The 21,144-nt window shown below is 43.1% G+C and overlaps 2 protein-coding genes and 1 pseudogene across 4 annotated transcripts in view; all 3 read right to left on the bottom strand.

Annotated features, from left to right (window-relative positions):
* LOC309357736 (disintegrin and metalloproteinase domain-containing protein 20-like) overlaps positions 1 to 5,534 on the bottom strand; it is a 35,588-nt gene extending 30,054 nt beyond the window's left edge. The window contains exon 1 of the mRNA XM_081890093.1: positions 4,380 to 5,534. The gene's annotated coding sequence lies outside the window, so the exon portion shown is untranslated. The remainder of the gene's footprint in view (positions 1 to 4,379) is intronic.
* On the bottom strand, positions 524 to 4,373 carry LOC309357765 (disintegrin and metalloproteinase domain-containing protein 20 pseudogene; annotated as a pseudogene). Its single transcript has one exon. The product of its transcript is annotated as a disintegrin and metalloproteinase domain-containing protein 20 pseudogene (transcript).
* Positions 5,535 to 8,244: 2,710 nt separating the features above from the next.
* MED6 (mediator complex subunit 6) lies at positions 8,245 to 19,900 on the bottom strand. Of its 2 annotated transcripts, none has more exons than XM_081890652.1 (8): positions 19,752 to 19,900; positions 15,446 to 15,605; positions 13,785 to 13,876; positions 10,957 to 11,039; positions 10,216 to 10,324; positions 9,618 to 9,733; positions 8,806 to 8,833; positions 8,245 to 8,455 (listed from the first exon to the last, which is right to left on the bottom strand). In XM_081890652.1, the coding sequence occupies exons 1-8, from the start codon at positions 19,771 to 19,773 to the stop codon at positions 8,325 to 8,327; spliced, it is 741 nt and encodes a 246-aa protein (XP_081746778.1). In that variant the 5' UTR covers positions 19,774 to 19,900; the 3' UTR covers positions 8,245 to 8,324. The 2 variants fall into 2 exon arrangements, with proteins under 2 accessions (XP_081746778.1, XP_081746779.1); XM_081890653.1 differs by lacking the exon at positions 19,752 to 19,900 and adding an exon at positions 19,522 to 19,722.
* Positions 19,901 to 21,144: the final 1,244 nt, after the last annotated feature.

Raw genomic sequence — 21,144 nt, 5'->3', positions numbered from 1 at the left:
GCACCAGGGAAACCTACGTTAAAATTCCCATGCTGCCATGAAATTAGCAGGGACAGTCACCAAGATCTATCTGAGACCAGATGCTATTACCTACCTCACAGGCTATTGTGAGGGGGGAAATGAGATCTATGTATGCTTATTCGAGGTCCATGGATGAAAGGTGAGATACAAATGTAATAAATAAAAATACTTTTACATAAAATATTTTTATTAAGTAATCTGAAATAATTTCTAAGCAATAGTTTTCATGGTTGTACATCAGTAAAGGGCATTCAAAACAGTATATTGTACAATATGATAAGGATAAATTACGAAAGATGGGATATATATATATATATATATATATATATATATATATATATATAAACTCTGTTCTGAGCAAGTATCACTGTTAAGAACTGTAAACTGATTCTTCCAGGAAATATCCAAGTGTTAAACAATGCAATCCTGATGAAGGGTTTGTGAGAAGGAAGTCAAAGACGAATGCTTTCGGTTAAATTAGAATGCAAGACAGACTGAGACAGAAAGGCAAAATTTGTATTTAATTGAACCAGTTTCACTAGAGCAATTTTCTTACATTACACAGGCCCATAAATAATGTTTTCACCCCAGATGTTTGATTGTTCAAAGGGCATACAATACTGCTATAGAACATATACCACATAGCTCTGCTGGCTTGCACTTTTGTGTTCTGCAAAAACCATACATGAAATCTCCCAGAATTTATATTGTATGCCATTGCAAATCAAAAGCATGAGTTTACATTTATTCTTGTGAGGCAGCTTATGAATAGTCATAACATACTGGAGTTATGTATAGAGCAGCAGTGTGTCAGTTATACTACTAATGGATACTGCAGTTCCCAACACACTTAACACATGATTAAATATCATTTAAAGAGCTACACAAATCTTGAGTAAGAGGTTCGTGAATGTGCAATTGTCAGATGTTTTACCTCATTCCTAAAGGCATTTCAGATGTGTGAAGAAACCAATTGTATTGTCATTATTGCAGTTAAAAGAATTGTTCATAATTCTTTTTGAATGTATCATCTTTCTAAGTTTGTCTCTGGATGGCATTCTCTTGCTACTTCAATTTTTTTCCAAGCTTCCAATCCTGTCTAATTTACAGCGTACAAAAGTTAGTTTCACTGTATGCTTTTGCCTCCACAAAATGGCATTTAGAAAGATTCTTGTGGGCTTGAATATATTTTATTAGAATGGGCATATACATAATTTGCTTGAAGATGCAACTGTAAAACACTGTCCAGTTTAATTCTTTGAGCAAACTTTGTAAATGTCCACTTCCAATGGAATGTTATTAAATGCATGCATAAATCGTTACATGAGCTTTCTTGTGGACCCAACATTTTGTTTTGGAAATTAACTACTGATATGCTTGGCCTTCAACAAGAACATGGAACTTCAGTTTCTCCATTCAGAGAGCAGAGGTACATTGTTTTTAAAAACCACAGGTGCCAATTAGAATAATTGGTCAGGTTTCAATTTATTTCCCTAATGAACAATTTGCATTACCTCCACATGACCTACAAATAAGATCATTTAAACTATTTAAACAGGCCCTGGTCAGCCCCAACCCACACTAGAGTGCTCTGTTTATGTGATACTCCACAGTAATTATGTTACAACAGGCCCCATGGGAAGTCATCCTCAAACATTACTATCTAGGTGCCCAAGTATTTTCATAAGCTGATGAGCCTAGAAAATTAATAGCAAGTCAGATTTTTAAATTACTATGAGAGGCCAGACTTGTTTTACAAGCAACAAAATACATTATTTGCAGCATAATGTACTGAGTGAAATCCATTATAAGCTCAACATCTCCTAAGTGTTTGCAATGTCAGATTAGACACTTTAGGACTTGCTGTCTTTTGAGAGCTTACTGGAGTCTGACACTTCAATGAGTAATATACAGTAAGTAATTTCAACCCTTCTATCAGTGAAATTCCTTATATGATTCCAACCCCAGCTCCAATAACAACAGTAAAAATAACTATTACAATGCTTATAGTCATACCTAAATTGCCACTCTTAGGTGGAGGGGGTCCACTGTCAATGCTGCCACCATAACCTTCATTTAGACAATATGGAGGGGCCCAACCATAGTCACAATGACAATTTTTATGAGAGTTGCACATTCCTCTGTTGTGGCACTTTGTTTGATTACAGTCATAGTTCAGAAGGGATACCTTGATACAATACCTATTAATACATATCATGCCATCACCGCATTGTGTGCCATCTCTCACTGCTCCAATATCAGCTATGCCCATTCCACTTGGGTAGTATGTACCCCAGCACAAGTTGTTGTTAACAGGAGTTTGTATTATGGTGTTATGCTCATTCAGATTGGAAACTTTATCGATATTTATGCACTGGACTCTTCCACACAAGATACTACTTGTTTCACATTTCTTATAAACATCACCAGGAATAATGCCACAATTGCCAAAGCGGTCACCTCGCGTATTTATTTCTTTGAAGCAATCTAGTGGGGCAACCGTTGCTTGTTTGCCAAATATCATTTTGCACTGTTGAATGTGAGTAGAGCATTTCCCGTGATAGCAATAGGCACCATCATAGCATGGAGCTCCATCTTGCACATAAACATCTTCAGGACACCACTCTGAAATCCCAGTGCAGTATTCAGGAAGATCACAGATGTCAGTCCTTTCTCTACAAACTGTTCCAGCTGGAAGAAACTGACAGTTGGCACAGCATGTTCCAGAAGCACAAGTGGCTCCTGACCGCAACATACAATTCGACTGGCAACATGCATCCAATTCACAATGAAATTCTGAACCGCAATCACACTGTTCTCCGCTCTCTACCACCTTGTTTCCGCAGTTTTCGAGCTCATACAGTTTCTCATGCTCTGGTGGAATTAACAGACATTGTTTCCTACCACTATTCATTAGGGTAGAATAACTATCAAAACTGCAATTGCTAAACTGACTTGTGTTGCTCTGTAATGAAGCCATAATGCAAGAATGCTGACTACAAGTGCAGTATTTCTCATCATGTTGCATGCCAAGGTTATGGCCCAACTGATGAGCAAAAGTTATAGTGAATGAGAACAAACTAGAAGTAATAAATGCCTCGACAGCAGATGCCCAAATGGGATCACACACTGTTCCCACAAATGATAATCCAAGCTTATCTCCAAAATGCTTATATACAAATAAGTGGCCAACATCATGCCTTAGATGGTGGATGAGGGTCGTTTTTCTCCAAGTATTAAAAACATCAAGCAGTTCATCTAAACTTTTAGCAATTGCCATGAGGTTCTTTTGTGACCATATTTCCAGTCCAACTAGGACTACATGAATCCCAAGAGGCTTATAGAGTGAATCTGCAATATGGACAATATCCAGTACTTCTCTAGCAGCAAGACTTTCATTTCTGCCAGTATGGACAAACAGCTCATGTTCCACTACAACTGCAACCTTCACATATCTGGCATGTGTCTGCCAGAGTGCTCCCTGGGAACTTTTGAGCTCTACATTCTCTGGGATCTGGATCGTGGCCTCCTGGAGATTTTGATCTCCCTTAGTGAGCCCGCACCTCATGCGGACGGCGCCTTCCTTTTCTTCCAGCCGATAAACCACATGTTGAAAGTTCGTGGGTGCCTGGACCGGCTCGATTTCGTACGTCTTGTTTTCCACCTGCAGGAGGCCCCTAAGGCCTCCTGAGCATGTGCTGACCGCGACCAGAGAGGAGGGCTGGCCTTGCACAAACCCGTGGTAGAAGCAATCGTCCCTGACGAAAGGGTAGTCCGCCTGGAGGTCTCCCTCCTTGCCGTAGGTGAACACCGGGAAGTGCTGAGGCACGAAGCCTCTCTTCTGCCGGAGGTGCACCACGCGGCCCTTCCCCTGCAGCTCCACGAGGTACGTGAGGTCTTGGGGCTCCCGCCCGCGACGCGGCGCCATCCTCCTCGGGATGATCACCTCGTAGGAGACGTATCGGAAGCCCTGAGGCGGCGCCTGGCTCGAGGCCTGGCTCAGGAAGACGCCCGAGGCCAGCAGCAGCCACGCCAGTCCCCCGCCGGCGCCGCCCGGCCCCATATCTCCCCTCGCGCGCGGGCCGGGGGGCGGCCGGAGGGCCTCGCCTCACGCGGGAAGGCGGCAGCCAGGCAGGGAGTGGGAAGAAGAAGGACGAGGCTCCTCCGCTGCTGCCGCCGACGCCACCGGCGCCACCGCTGCCCTGCGGGGAGGAGAGCAGCCATCGGTGGTGTCCTCCGCCCGGCGCTCCAGCAACCGTGGAACTGAGCGGCCCGAGGGGAGGGGCGAGCGCGGGAGCCGCGGCGGCGGCGGGGGGGCCGGGAAAACGACGCCGTTCCAGAACAAAACAGTGGCTTACCTGGCTTTTCCCCTCCAGGCGGGGCGCTCGGCCTGATTTTGCGGTCTCGCCGCCGCCCTTCTCCCGCCGCCGCGCCGCTCTCCCTCGAGGCTCCCCTGAGAGGAATTCAGCAGGTGCTTTTTGTCCCGCGCGCGCTGCTTTCCCGTGCCAAGAACAAGCTCCCCGCGCCTCGTTTCTCCGCCTTCTCCTCAGGGGTTTAGGGTGTGGGCGCGAAAAATAACAAAAGTCTCTCTGTGGCGCCTGCATGAACCGAGAGGGCGGCGAAGCACACGGAGCCGACGGTCCAAGAAGGCGGTGCAACCCACGAGGGCGCCTCTGGCCCTTTCCTCGAACAGCGTCGTCGCCTCTGAGGAGGAGGAGCCGTGATTTTGCCGCCAATGGAAGCGTGTAATCCGCCGGGGTCCAAACGGCTCCCAAGGCGGCGGGCATGACAGATTTAAGCTCCTGGGTGGAGAAACGGTTAGCGAAAGGAACCTCGCCTGGCCGCCCAGAAGCCTCCCGCCGGCGACAAGTGTGCAGGCGCCCTTCGCTGAGGAAAGCATCTTGGACGGCTAGAGCAACGCCGTCGCCTTCGAGGTCGGGGAGCATCTCGCTCCTCGCTTACCTTTCTCGACGGCGCGGCGGGTGACAAGGTGTGAGGGAAAGGATGCTTGCGTGAGAGAAGCGGCTGGAAGTGCCCCTGAACCACTTGCGCGCGCTGTACCCATCTACCTCTCGGTGTTATCGTGAGTCTAAAAAGGAGAGAGGGACAAAGAGGATGTAGAGTTAAATATTTCAATTGTGGGGTACGATCATAAGAATAGCCTGCAGGCATGGGGGATCCTGGGACTCGCAACTGTTGTTTCATTGCAGCCCCCATCTTCCTTGATCAGTGTTTGCGTTGGTAGGGAGTAATGGGAATTGCAGTCCAGCAAGATCTGGAGGGCAACAGGTTCCTCATTCCCTCCTCACAAGGTTCATACCTCCCTATTAACAGTCTATGAAAGTTAGATTTTGATAATCTCTGAAACGGAACAATTCAGGAAAATTAGGAGAAGATACAGTCAGCCATCTACCCACTTTCTTATTCCAGAATATGGTGCACCTATTTTTTTCTGATCATTTATAGCCATTTAAACTGTGCTCTTCTTTACATCCATGTGAGATGCGCTGAACACTTAAAATGTGTTAGTCTTTAAGATGCCCAAACCCCTCTTCATTGCTTTTGCTAACACAGCTACTGCTCTGGCAATTGTTTTAATATGTAATTTTAGCTGCCCTATCATATAAAAAAGCACATTGAACACTTTCCAGTTTCTAGCTCAAAAGGCTTTGGTTATTTTCAAAATAAGCTCTGCTTTCCTGACCAGCTGCTTAGCTTCAGTTTCAATCTAAAAGGTGCTCAAATTGCCTGTTTGTTTTCCAAGTTGAGAAAGGACAAGGAGAGAAGGGATTTCCTCCAATGCCATAACCACATTTCTCTTCCCTCTCACCCTCCACCCCACCCACAGACAGCCTGGCATTGTCTCAAACATTTACAATCTGGTTTTCACCATTCTCTGTACTTTGGTGTCATCTGCAAGCCTGGCTACCTACTGCTCACCTGATTGTAGATAACTTGGAAAACTAAATAGCACCAGTTCTAATAAGGATCCTTTTGGGGGTGGGGTTTCATTTTTTTGTGAAACCTTTCCTGTTCTTCAACATTTTACCAGTCCAGAAGAAAATCTGTCCTCCTGTTCCATGGCTGCCAAGTTTATTCAGAAGTATGTATGTGGGAATGACTCTTTGGACTTTTTCCTATATATATGACACCTAGCATGTCATGCTTAGTAGTAGCAATAGCAGCAAATTCCAGATAATGTAAAGTTTCAAATGTTACACATGAACTCACCAATCTCCTTGGATTAAGGTGATGGCACACCTACTTTGGAAGATGGAACCTGTTTTTCCTTCTTTGAAAGCCAACGGGATGTTTATCCAAGGATTGTAGGATGGTTTAGCTGAGATTCTTGCATTGCAGGGGGTTGGACTAGATAACCCTTGTGGTCCCTTCCAACTCTACAATTCTATGATATGCAGCAGGCAGGTAGCAGAAATTTATCCTGACTTTTTGTCTAGTAAAAATTGTCCCACCAGTAAGGTAGTACAGCACATCTAGAGATGCCACCTGCTTTGATCACTGTCTTTGTCCTATTTGCATAACCAGGCAGCTATCAATACTGTGCAGTAGAACGAGGGCCGGCAACATTAATTTGGACAACTTGATGTTTGTGGCTTCATCAGAACACCATTTGACTTAAAAGGAGCTCACCAGTAATTCTTCATACTCCATCTTCCTATTACCATATTTTTCACTCCATAAGACACACCTGACCATAAGACGCACCTAGTTTCTAGAGGAAAACAATAAAAAAATATTCTGAATCACAGCCTCCTCAGGAGGAGAGCGATCCCCTCAGAGGCTTGGGAGGGAAGCTGCGTGCCCGTCAGCCATATGGTTGGTGGGCCACAGCTTCCATCCTAAGCCTCTGCAGGGATCGCTCTCCTCCCGCGGAGGCTTGGGAGGCTTTCCTTCTCCCCACTTTCTTCTCTCCCTCCCCAAGCAGCACAGGCCCCTTTTCCAGCCTCCTCTCTATCCCTTTTGCCCAAACTCCTCAGCCGACATCTGCAATTTCTCCCCTTCGTTGATGCCTCTCCTTTGAACTCTACCATGACTCTCCACTCACGGCAACCTACCTCCTTTCCCGCTTCTTGGTCCCCCTCCTCTCCGTTCTCTTCCCCTCCCCTCATCCGGGAGCTGCCTCTTCTCGCCATCCTCTGGCCAACATTCCCAGAGCCATCAGGGGAAAGGGGAGTCCATTGGCAAAGCTTCTCTCAAAGAGAGCAGCCCAGGAGTGTGGGGCAACAGCGCACAGCTTGCCCACCACTCCCAAACCTTCCCAGGGGAAAGGAGAGGCTGTCGGCAACCCAGGTGGGTGTGGCAACGGCGCACACTGCACTCAGGTGATTCAGCTCCAGGGACCACACATTTGCTCCATAAGACGCATAGACATTTCCCCTTACTTTTTAGGAGGAAAAAAGTGTGTCTTATGGAGCGAAAAATACAGTATCTGGGGCAATGCTAATTACATAAAAGGCTCAACTTCTTATATATTATTTCTTGCCCTGACATTAACCATAATAAACAGGTCAAATTACAAAAGGCAAATACAATATGATAAGTTCATTATGTGGCCAAGATGTTAAATGCAACTTATTCTCTCACCAACTTTAATTAGAGGATAATATGGGGTAGAGTCAGGAGTAAATACAATATATATATGTTCAAAAACCAGAGTACCTGAGTTTATTTCAACATTACACTGTACAGTTACGAAAAATTAACAAAGGTAAAACTTTATCGATATATAAAGCATTATGGACTCAAAAGCTTATAAAGAGAGTGATTGTTCCAATTATGTTATTTACTGAAATAGTTACCAAGAAAATTTTGAAATTTCAGCCTACATTTCACTTCCAATTATATGGATTCTGTAAAACAGTTTTGAAAATATTTTCATCTACTGCCAACACCTTTCTTCAAAGCCCAAAGCATAACTTGCTCATTTCTTCACATAATCCTGCCACACATTTGTTATTCTGTAATACATGTAAAAAAGAGGGGTAAAAGGAAGATAATGATCAAGGAATTTATTTATTATTATTATTATTAAGGAATTAGCTAGTTTTGCATTTGTTTTTTCTTGATGGTCTTTCCTGAAGCATCTTTTCCCAAGGTCTAAGCTTATTAAAAGAGGACAGGTTTCTAGCCAAAGACATGACACTGGGGGTTAGGTACACTAGATGAAATACAGTCTTCAATATTAAAATAGGGGAAAGGCCTTGAAATGTCAAAAGTCCACCACACAGTTGTCATTCCTTTCCTTGCTGTATTGCAGTCCAAGAGTATAATCTTCCCTTCTGTCATTGCAGTCTCATCCGTTTCTCTGGCGGTCCTTTGGTGCTGGTGCTCTGTTGGGTGATCTTAGCCGTGTCCTTCTCCTCTTGTTTTGTAGCTTCAGGGGTTGGCTCTGGCTCCTTCTTGATCTGATCCACTGGAAAAATAAAACCAAGAAAATCTAATTCTAACAACTTTATATATCTGATTCTTCTGTAAGATTGTTTTCCAATGCAAAACTGCCAGAATAAAGCAGTAACTTGAATTGCTGCATTCAGATTTTCTATTCATACTGGAGTATCATAGTTTCCTGCACCCAGAATGTTTATAAATAAAGTGGTGATTTTTTAGGGTCCCAGCACAGGGGATCTCACTCTATCTTCCCCCACTCATTCTCTATAGTGAACATGACCTTAGATAGTGGCAATATTCTCATAAGCCTCAGCTGAAAAGAAAACTGCAATGTCTTTGGATTTGGTTGTTTAAAAACAATGACTGAATTCTCACCTGGAATGGGTTTTTCTCCAGACTTTTGCTGTGAAGAGGAAAAAGAAAAACAGTCACTAATAAAAAAAATACATGCATCTGGCTTTGGCATGATCTTGCTATTGTCCTACTAAGAACTGCTGCCCTATATAAAAAAACATTTAGTTGATTTTCTTAATTAAAAAAAATCAAGTACAGCATGTCAATTAGACAACTTCTGTCTATGTATATGCTTGTTGACACTCTCAAATAATAGGTTTTTGAGGCAGAACTTAATCTTGCAGAAGCCAAATCTATAGCCTTGTGCAATGGCTTTCATTACACAAGAGATTTCCAAATTACATTTTTGCACAGGAAAATCAAGTTATATCACTTTTAATAATCACACTTTAAAAAATCAAGTAACATATGAAACCAGCTAACGAGATGCCCCCAGGTATAGGGCAGTATATAAATTCAATAAATAAATAGGCTGAAGATGCCAACCATAACAGATGCCAACCTTTAGGCTTGAATGACAGCTCTAACACCTACAGTACATAACCTTAATACATCCAATTGATGTACAGTGGTACCTCTGGTTACGAACTTAATTCGTTCCGGAGGTCCATTCTTAACCTGAAACAGTTCTTAACCTGAGGTACCACTTTAGCTAATGGGGCCTCCTGCTGCCACCAGCGCACAATTTTTGTTCTCATCCTGAGGCAAAGTTCTTAACCCGAGGTACTACTTCCAGGTTAGCGGAGTCTGTAACCCGAAGTATTTGTAACCCAAGGTGTTTGTAACCGGAGGTACCACTGTATTATCAGTTAAAGTGTTAGCCCAACTAATACCTGCACAAACTTCGGGGGAAATTTTTGCCTCAGATCTAGGAGTAATGCATCTACACGTTGTCTCTGGAAAATGGAGCTTGGTTCTTCCTTTTTTTTGGCTTTGGGTTTGGCTTTATCTGAAAATAATTTAGAGATTATAATGAAGCATCCCATCAGAACATAAACTTTTAACTTTCTTTTATCTGTCCATTCTTCATTTACAAAATAAAGCTTCTTGCCTTCCTTTGTTTGTTAGTTTTGCAGCAGAAGTTAACATTTAATTTTCTACAACTTTCCAGAAAGGTTTCTCCCTTCTGCTTACTTTATATCTTCCCTAAGCTCCTTCAATTGATTTGGTATCCCTGCAGAATTAAATTAATGTAAGCTTTCACTTCCACCAACAGTGCCCCATCCTAGATGTCCAGACACCTAAAATGACACTGTGTTGACACCATTACTTTTCTGGAATGTTTTAACTCTTTCCAACTCCTGTGGTACATTCATTCATTTATAAACCAGCAGAACAGACAGGCATTTCAGAGAAGTCAACACACCAAGCCCAAGCCCACAATTTCTATCAAAGGAGAAAGAGCATGTATTTTAAAGCCTAGAATGCTACCTCGTTCCTCTTGATCTTTGAAATGCCACCAATAGCCTTTCGAAGGGTGATAGCGGCAGTAGGACATGGCTTCTTCAAAAGCTGACTGGATTCCATGTACTGCACTGAGCTTGAAAAAAATAAGTTTGTAACAAGATACATGATTTCCCACATTGTGCTATATTTTAGCCAGCCAACTCACAAAATAAATGCCATTATACATAGGTAGTCCAGTACTCTGAGTTTGGGGTGGAATCTCCCTGTACCTTCATGCACAGAGGCTGGAAGATTGGGAGGGGGATTGAATAATACCATTGAGCCAGATCTTTCACTTAGGAGGTGGGAACACATGGAGTAAATGCAAGGTAGTCTGCACATGCTCAGAAGTAATTTCTCTACTACATATACATCTTCAGGGATCAAATATCTCCATCTTCTGAAGTTAGGTAGTTGGTAACCATTGAGGGGGCCTTCTGAGATGTGGTACCCCACTTTGGGAACACTCCCTCTAAGGGGGGGGAACCTATTCTGATACAGGGCATATTCAACCTTAAACTTAAGAACAAGACACCATTCAAAAGTCAACAGTCCAGAACAACGGTAAATCTTCTTACTTCCTACAACACATACATTTTTCACAAAAGGTGGAGATCCTTTTTTCACACATTTTGCCCCCAAACCTGAGGACAAACAAGGGGAAAAAATCCCAAAGCACTTGCATTGCTAATACCTTCATTATAAGAATACAGGACAGAGACTTACCACTCTGGAGTTTACAACTGACCCCAAGTCAGGGGCCTGATAAATCACTCCAGCAATAATATAATAATCAGCCAGTGGGGTAACTATAAAAGTAAAGCACAACATTAGTCCAGCTACCAAAACACTAGATGAACAACTGTCATTGCAAGTGTATTTGGTACATCGGTCATGGGACATTCAAACCTACTATCCAAAATCAAGCAGAGTGCCTAATTTCTCTCATATGTGGATCACACACACATGGCCCAGTAGGGCTCAGTTTGTGGGGGCTCAGTCTTCTTCCACTTTTTTTACTTTTGAAGCAAGTATTGGGGAGAAAAACTCAATGGTTAGAGCAAATCTCAACCCATGATTAAAACATGAAGAAAGCCAGGGGGGCGGGGACGGGACGGGATTGAATGCCTTTATCCTCATGCTTTATTGCCAGCCCAACACTTGAGCAAAATAACATGGGAAAGAAAACATTTTGAGACTGTACAGTAATACCTCCATGAATGTCCGCCTCGTCTAGCGTCCATTCTGGCAAACGTCCATGGCAAACCCAGAATTACCGGAACGGGTTACTGCTGGGTTTGCAGCTTGCGCATGCGCAGAAGCACTAAATCACACTTTGCGCATGCACAGAAGTGCAAACTGCTCTGTGCACGTGCGCAGGCACGGCGCTTTGCCTTGCATCTTTTTGGCTAGCGGCAGAGCCTCCGGAATGGATCCTGATTGCAAAACAAGGTACGACTGTACAGGCAAGCCTCAACCTGAGCTGTATATCGAGAACAAGGGAGAGGAGTATTCCTCCCTGTGTTTAGTGTGTGTGTCCCTCCCATTTTTTAAAAGGGAAAACATCCACCTACGGTAGCCCCCTGCTATGCTTTCATCACATACCCGTCCATGTTAATATTGTCTCCAAGATCTCCTACATGGTGAAGATACATGGTGTCTTTTCATGCCTTTACCTTTTTATTAAAATACCTTTTTATTTTCCCTAGACCTTTAAAAAATCTACTTTTTTTAGTCTGCTCTTGGCAATATTGCCATGCTGCATTTTGCTTTTGTTCTTTTATCCTTGTTACTTATGGGTATTTTTATTATTTCTTTTATTATGCGATTGCACTATTCCCTGCCCTAAGAGAATTTTTAAACAGAAGGTACAAGCTGTAAAACTATAGAAAAAAATGAAATGACTGCTTAATGGTTTCAAACATTATGTTCCTACAGGACTGCTTTGTGTGCATGTAGTCCTTATTGTAAGTTTTTTTTAAAAAAAAATCCTGTTACTTTTCTTACATTTTTCTGAGCACCTGGGGAGTCTTTAAATGAAACATGCAAATGTTCACTAGGAAAAGGAAAAGAAACCTGCATCTGTGTCTGGATCTTATCCCTGCAGACTACAGACCTTCAGGTTTGTTTATATCTGAGAGTGTGCACTTGTAAAATGAATTTTAATGTTATTTTATATCTGGCTTTTACTTTCACTCAGTCACAGTATATGAGATGGGAAATTGCTGCTGTACTGCTCTCCAGGCTGCACTTGTTTACACTGAAATGCATTTGCCATTTTACTGCCCATTCGCTCAGCTTGGAGAGGTCCTTTTGGAGCTCTCTGAATTCCCTTTTTGTTTTAATGACCTTAAGCTGTTTTGTACCATCAGCAACCTGGCCTCACCCTAAATCTGGGTCATTCATAAACAACTTAAGAAGTTTAGATTCCAATACTGATCCTTGGGGACTCTACTTTCTAGATGTCTTCATTCAGAGAACTGTCCATTCTTCTCTGCTTCCTGCACCTTAACCAATTCCTGATCCACAAGAAGTCCTTTCCTCTTATTTCATGGGAGCTAAGCTACTCAGGAGTCTTTGGTGAGGTATTTTGTTAAAACGTTTTGAAAGTCCAAATGCACTGTGTCAACTGGATCACATCTATCTATATGCTTGCTGACACGCTCAAAGAACTCTAATGCATTAGTGAAAGAGAACTTACTCTTCCAAAAATTATTAATGATATTTTACAACTGCATTCAGAAGTTGTTCTGTTTGTTGTCACATCACCTGGTTTTTATTTATAATTATATATTGAGTTATATACTGCAGGTTTTGTTGTTAAGATTGACTATACAGTGGCTTATTGCTCAGTGGGGAGGAATTACTCCTCTTTACATACAGAGGTTAAACATGACAAGCAATGCATAGTTATAACAAGCCATCAACACTGCTAAAAACATAATACTGCAAATAGGCATGTTTTTACCAGCACTATTTGCCTTTTGCCACAAGAGGGCATTCCTTTACTATTTCAAAAAGGAAATTAGACCATAAAGCAAAATTCAGGAAGAAAATGTAACCGCAACATGAATTGTGGGAGCTAACATTTCTACCTATGCTTCTGTGAACAGGAAAACAAAAGCAGGCGGAGCATTCGGAAGTATGCATAGGCTATGATCCTTTCCTGTGTGGGCACAGGATTCTCATTTCTGTCCATCCCCCTGCCCCCCAAAAAAGCCACAAGCTGATATGAGGAACTGGAGGTGGAATATGCACCTTCTGTATGCCCAGATTCCTCCCCATTTGCTCAAGATATGAGAGCTTCACTTGATCAAGCAGAACAGAAAGCCTGGATGGGGATATGCAGAGACCTCTTGTTCTTCAAAAACAGCAAATCACTTCCTGTATGTGCACTGAGGGGAGGTTGGAGAACATAGATTTGCTTAGCCCTGTGAAGATTCCTCTGTATGTGAGCACTGCATCTGCACAGGGAAGCAACGTACCCATCCTTTTTTCTTTTTTTGTTATTTGTTTCCATCTTGTCCTCCACAAAATACTGTGCAAATCCTTACCATGCGTCGGACTCTGTCTTTGCTGCTTACGAATAATGAAGAGAATTGGCTCTTGTGCATGTAAAAGGATATATTCCACTCCAACCATTTGACTGAAAGAATAAAGACAAGACTGAACAAGGAGATAAGACTACTATTTATTGTAGAGGCTAAAGAAGCCAACTGAAAGTACAAGTCTCCCGCTGACTGATCACACCTACAGAATCATAGTATTACAGAATTAGGAGAGACCCAAAGGGTCATCTAGTGCACACTTCCAAGTGTGCCCCTCTTGGACCAAATCATGTAATAACTTGTCCTAGATCCTAGTAATTTTCTGACAGTCACCTGAAGGATCTATTTGCTCTAAATCTATCGGGTTTCATACTGCTGTCCTTAATAAATTTGTCACCAGCTGGACTCCCACCAAATTCACCGATAGCTTAACATCACCATAGGTAAAGGGACCCCTGACCGTTAGGTCCGGTCGCGGATGACTGGGGTTGCGGCGCTCATCTCGCTTAACTGGCCTAGGGAGCCAGTGTACAGCTTCCGGGTCATGTGGCCAGCATGACTAAGCCGCTTCTGGTGAACCAGAGCAGCGCACGGAAACACCATTTACCTTACCGCCGGAGCGGTACCTATTTATCTACTTGCACTTCGTGCTTCAGAACTGCTAGGTTGGCAGGAGCAGGGACCGAGCAACAGGAGCTCACCCCGTCGCGGGGATTCAAACAGCCGATCTTCTGATCTGCAAGCCCTAGGCTCTGTGGTTTAACCCACAGCACCATAGGATGTTGCAGAGCTTTCTATAATCAACAGAAAGGTTGTCAATTTCTCATATGCATGGAACAAAATAGATTACAAATGTAAATGCTTTAATCACTTTTGACACACAGTATCCTAGTCATTCAACATCTACCATTTCAAAACAGAATAAGAAACTTTCAGTAGACCACCAGTTAACAGGCATTTCTCTAATCTTACATAAGCCAGAATCATTGAACCCATATTTCATCCATAGCATAAGACAAATTGGGTGAAAAAAATAGGAAAAATAGGGACAAAGAGAGGGGGAAAGTTCTATCATCTCTGGCTTTAGTACTTCAATTGCTGGTAGTGTTTACTTTTCACAGGTGACAACTACCATTCTAAACCTTGTTTTATAACTGCAGGAGGAAAATTTTAGTCTCAACAGCCCAGACCCTCCTCTTTCCCCACTCCAGCGGGCCAGTTGTGAAAGGTGGGCTGGACTATCCTTCTGTCAACCATGTGGTGTCATAACTACATCAGGTGACTGGTGGGTGTTTAAGTCCCTTGCATACTGCTTCCAAAGCACGTGACAACCAGGTGGCTGTCGGGCACTTGGAAAGAGCTGCACTAGGAGCTTTGCCATCATTTCTCACACTCCAAGCAAAGAGCTAGCAAAATGCTTCACACAGCAGTTTCCAATCACGCATCAGCCAGTTGGTTGTCAGGAAACTGGAAACTGCTTGAGATCAGGGCTCGCAGGCAATGCCAACTAACATATATATGAAGAGAGCTGTAGCACTTGGCCATGGTGTCCCTGAAACAAATAGGACCAAATAGGGAGACCTGCTAGGATGAATCAGGTCTGTAGGTTGAACATTCCCTATTCCTGTTTTATAGGATTACTTTACCAATGTCTAGCAGTAACTTACTTTAGGTGATCCAGCGATAGCCTTTGCATTTTGACCATTTCATTGTTGCACGTTCGATCATAGAATGGGTTGCTACGCTCTGAGAAATAATCCAACACACTTCCACTGTTTAATATTGGAATCCAAGCACTATCAACCCAGGAAATTCCCAAGAGGTTATCTGGAGGAGAAAGGGAAATGAATGGTTAGCACAAGTATAGTTCCAATAGCAATAGTCTTCATCAGTGTGAGAGATTGTGTCATCTGAAGGCTGCAAAAAACAAAGCTATGCTTCCCCTGCCTGCCCTCCTAATATTCTTAAGAGGGTCTCTTCTCCAGTCTTCAGAGAGTAGTCTACAAGTGGGGAAGCAGAAAAAGGTCCTTCTTTCCTTCCACTGTGCAGTTTTCATCTGAAATATTAGGTGCAGTACTGCACCCAGAGCTCAGAAACTGCTTGCTCTAATGAAATTCTTTTTCACAAAAAGCACCTAGAACAATGGGAGTTTCCAACACAGCTTCCAATGCAGGAAATGTATCCATAGTGCAAGATAAAAGGGTATGCAGAAGTGTCAGAAATGATGCAGGAACATACAGTAATATGTTTCCACCAATACTACTTGCAAACCCAGGACTTCCACTGCAACTATTCTAAGGTGCATGTCTGACTGGAGAGGAAGTTTGAGTGAACACAGATTGATTGCACAGTCACAAAAACAAATTCGTTGCAAGAGAGCTCCTGAGATGAGATGAGCACAGATTGATTGCACAGTCACCAAATAAGCCCAAATATCACCTCCGTGTTGCGTGGGTGCTCAGGACTCAACAGTTGACAGCCAGGCCTCAGGATCTTGCACTCAGCTGAAGCCGTGTGGCATGTTCGACTTCTGAGGTGTGTTTGAAAACTGAAGCATTTACTTCCAGGTGTACAGCGTTCGTAAACCGAAATGTTCGTCAACGGAGACGTTCGAAAACCGAAGTACCACTTTACATTTTTTCAGCAATCTTAAAGAAAGCATATCTAGATGCCTAGGAAACCATGATTAATGCAGCATAAATAGGGCTATGAATAATATATATGCTGCATCAACAATGTGCTGCTCAAACTCTTGCATAAAGCAGAGGCAAGCAAAGAGATGGTCTTATTATTATGTAAATGTGCCTTACTCCATTCTACTGCTATAGAGAAAGGTTTCTCTCAATGCAGCAATTTACCTTCTTTCATAAAAGCAGATTAAGATGTGGGAATTAATGAAACCACAGATGCCACAGATTCAGCAATAGCTATCCTCAATATTTTTTAAGTATATCTGTTCACTGTGGGCTTCTACCCATACAGTGGTACCTGGGGGTTAAGTACTTAATTCGTTCCAGAGGTATGTACTTAGCCTGAAACTGTTCTTAACCTGAAGCACCACTTTAGCTAATCCTGCTGCTGCTGCGCCGCCGGAGCACGATTTCTGTTCTCATCCTGAAGCAAAGTTCTTAGCCTGAAGCACTATTTCTGGGTTAGCGGAATCTGTAACCTGAAGCGTATGTAACCTGAAGCGTATGTAACCCGAGGTACCACTGTAGTACAAACTAAAATACAGGAACACTTCAAAAAGTCACTCCTTTATTTTCAAGTGCAATACAAGACGGGGGAAAGCATTCCCACATTAGGGAATATCAGTGGAAACAATGGAACCTTTCCTGTGAAATTAATTAATAAAGTAGGAATCTGCCTGCAGTGGAAAATCTCCACCTATACAGCACGACACAAAGCCACTGCCATATGCTGATTTCGCAGAAGTAGAGGTTCAGCAACATATTAGCATGACACCTGCAAAAATCAGTGTCAAACAGAATGACTTGAAAAGACTAGCTTTGGCTGCTATTTCTAAATACTTCTTAAAGTAACTACAGTGGTACCTCTGGTTGCCAACGGGATCCATTTCGGAGGCCAGTTCACAACCTGAAAAGAATGCAACCCGCGTCTGCACACACGCGGGTCATGATTCACCGCTTCTGCGCATGATGTCATTTTGCGTATATGCGCATGCGCGAGCGCCGAAACCTGGAAGTAACCCTTTTCAGTACTTCCGGGTCGCCGCAGGATACAACCTGTAAACGCTCAACCTGAAGCAAACGTACCATGAGGTATGACTGTACAGTCATACCTTGGGTTGAAGTAGCTTCGGGATGAATATTTTCGGGTTGTGCTCCGTGGTGACCCGGAAGTAACGGAATTTCGTCACTCGCGTATGCGCAGACGCTCAAAATGACGTCACGCGCATGCATGGAGGCGGCAAAAACGTGAGCCGCGCATGCGCAGTCGCATCTTACATTTACTTCAGGGTGTGAACGGGGCTCCGGAACGGATCCCGTTCATATCCAGAGGTACCACTGTATAGCCAACTCAAAATGACTAAGAAATCGTAATCAATACAATCGTACCTTGGATCCGGAACGCCTTGCAAGTTGAACGTTTTGGCTCCCAAACGCTTCAAATCCAGAAGTGAATCTTCTGGTTTGCAAATGTTATTTGGAACCCAAATGTCTGCCATGGCTTCCGACTGGATGCAGGAGCTTCCTGCAGCCAATCAGAAGCCGCACCTTGGTTTCCAGTCATTTTGGAAGTTGAACAGACTTCTGGAAAAGATTCTGTTTGACTTCCAAGGTACAAATGTAATCATTCTCGTCTTCTTTGAGGTGTCAGAAATTCAGTTTTAATCATTTCAAAAATAAACATTAAGCTTAATGCCTCAAAGTTGTCTGCACTTCAGGTTATTCTTATAACAAAAAATGATGCAAAATGGGAACATGCCATCCCACCGCATTGGTGTCCCACCCAGTGTTAGAAAATCAGATACATAAGCTAATCGCCAAATGGTACCTTAAACCCGAGTTGCGACTGCCACAATGGTATGTCTAGGTGCCATCCCCCGCCCCCCATGGAGATGATGATGATTCATTTCTATACAGCTTTATATATTTTTAAAAAAATCTCAAAGTAGTTTACAACACACTAAAACACTTTTTAAAAATCCAGAACAAAAACAAATTCAAGCTTCAAGGAAAGTATTTCAGATCCTTCTCTAAGTGACATTTTGCTTTCCCCATGTTTGTTTGCCTACTTAATTTATATACCTGCCCCAAAGCAGAAGCACTCTAGGAAGCCAGTGTGGTGTTGTGGTTAGAGTGTTAGACTAGGATCTGGGAGATCAGGGTTCAAAGCCCCACTCAGTCATGAAGCTCACTGGGTGACCTTGGGCCAGTCACAGCCTCTTAACCTACCTCACAGGGTTGTTGTAGGTATTAACTGAGGAGCAGGGGAAACCATGTATTCCTTGGCGGGGGGGGGAGGTGGGATATAAATGTAATAAATAAGCTCTTTTGATTACCTGCGTAAGAAAGGGGAGGCAGTCAAATGGAGATGTCAGTTGCAAACTTGGCATCCAGATATCTCCACATGGTCATAATTGGACCCGTACTAGTCGCAAATGGATATTAATAATAACAATAAATCTCATCGGAGCGGAATGGTACCTAGACACTCTGTTGCGGCAACCATAACCTAGGTTTAAGGTGCTATTCGGCAATTAACTTATATATCTGAGTTTATAACACTGCAGGCAACATGCCACTCTAGGTAGAATCTCAAGGATATATATAGTCCTCATGTAATGAAATAAAACTGAGAAGAGTACAAACCCAGAAATCCTTTCTGATTCAGTTTCAGTCTTTTTTTGAAGTCATCTGAACCTGGTGACTATTGCCACAGTGTGGAATAGTCACGTTATTCGCTATGAAAGACCTGATTCTTTTGAATTTCTCCTGAACCTCCTGGCAATTTCATTAGGTGATCCCGAGTTGTAATGTTATTAGCGTCTTTCCTTTCCTTTCCTTTCCTTTCCTTTTTTTGTCTACTCTCTCGACAACAGAATAATGTTTATAATTTCAAAAGCCCCAAAGCCACTAATATCGCTTCTAATCTCAGCCGCAGATCGGCGCAATGTTACAATGTCTTTGGGCGCAGGACTTATTGGGAGTCTTATTTAAAAAAACGACGACACTTGATTCCACTGAGTCTTTAAAAATAAATAAATAACTGGAATTACTTTTATTCTGCGACTCCCACAAAGGTTTCGTCCACTCCCTCCTTTCCAGTCCTATGGAGACGACAGACGCCTGTCGACCCTGCTTTCTGCATCTGCCTCAGGGGCCCTGGCGGACATGGATGGCAAAATAGAGGCACACGGGGCGGGAAGGGAGCCGGGAGTCAGTGGCCTGTCCTTAAACAAGGTGCCTAAGCAGATACAGTAAAGCAAAAGAATCCAGTCTCCATTACCTCGTATGTCCACCGCCGCCATGGTTTCAGCGCCGCGCGTCGCATCCGCCCCGGCGCAATTCTATGACCTCACCGCACCATAGAGAGAAGTTGCCTAGGATGCCGAGCCTCGGAGATGAGGAGAAGCGAATGGCTAGAGCGGCAACGAGAGAGCCGAGCGGGAAGTATGCGTAGTTGTTCCTTCAGCGACTGGAGGACTAAGGCGGTTGTGTTTTGGGGTTCCAGAAGGATTGCGCACCCCTGATGGACGCTAAAAAGCAAAGGGGTTGAAATATAAATTTAGGAATGAAAAGTAAAGGGTGTCTTTTTAAGGATTTACATTAAAAAAGTTTAAGGATGCGATTCTAGCTCCACACACGGGAATAAGTCCCATTGGATATCAATAGGATTTACCTCTTGAGTCGACGTGGTTAGGATTGCGCTGAAAAGTAAATCACACACACCAGCGCTTCAAATGCAACACATATGAAGTATATAATTGCATAGTTGGTTGCAAATCTAACCCGCCAAAAAAGAAAAGGCCAACGTGTGTGCTTTCAACAGCACATTTACACTACAGAAACCAGGTTTTGGGGCATGGAAATAAGGACCAGGGAGTGGTGGCGTTTCTCATGTCTGCTAAATTTCAAATATGGTACTGTTGAAGTAAAAAAAAAAAAAAAAGCAGAAACTCATGAACAACAAAAATTGGCAACCTTAATTACAGAGGTGGATTGAGGGGAGCACGACCGATTCCGTTGTACTGGGCACGGAGCCACAGGGGTGCCACTACTATGATGAATGAAATGTGGGGCTGAAATTTGAGGCCCCAAGGTCTGCCACTCTAATTACAAAATATTTAATCTTAAACCCAATACTCTACAAAAATGTGCTATGGAGCCCATTGAAACCATGCACCCTAAACTAGTTGGCTGGGCTTAGTTGCTTGTGATCTGACCTCTGTTCTTTTAGGGTACATTCTTGAGAGGTATTACAGTGAGATGTCTTTTCAAAAATAAGTTCCACTGAGTTAAGTTGGGTACATTCCAATATATGTGGATATAGGATTGCAGCCTTAGAATGGATTGTCTGCTGCTTAACACCTGTAACCACTATTTTTTTCTCAAAAGTTGCACACACACTTTCCCCAGACCCGAATGCATTTCATCAAGTGTTTATAGGTTAAGGTTTCCTAATTCGTATTCATGATTATCATTCTACTGTCCAGACCCATGTTGCTGAGTCAGTGTTTTTTCAGCTGTGCTTCCAGAATGGAAGGAGGTAAGCATGTGTGGCACCTGCAGAGGAACAACAAGAGGTAGGGGATTGCCCAGAATCTACATCGGAATTATTGGGTTTGCAAATCACATCCAGTGCAGAGATAGGACTACTAATCTATGGTAGACAGTGGTAC

This window comes from Podarcis melisellensis, assembly GCF_964234715.1.
Source record: "Podarcis melisellensis genome assembly, chromosome: 1".
Lineage (NCBI taxonomy): Eukaryota > Metazoa > Chordata > Lepidosauria > Squamata > Lacertidae > Podarcis > Podarcis melisellensis.
The sequence above is the reverse complement of the archived record's forward strand: the minus strand, read 5'-3'. Positions and strand labels throughout refer to the sequence as shown.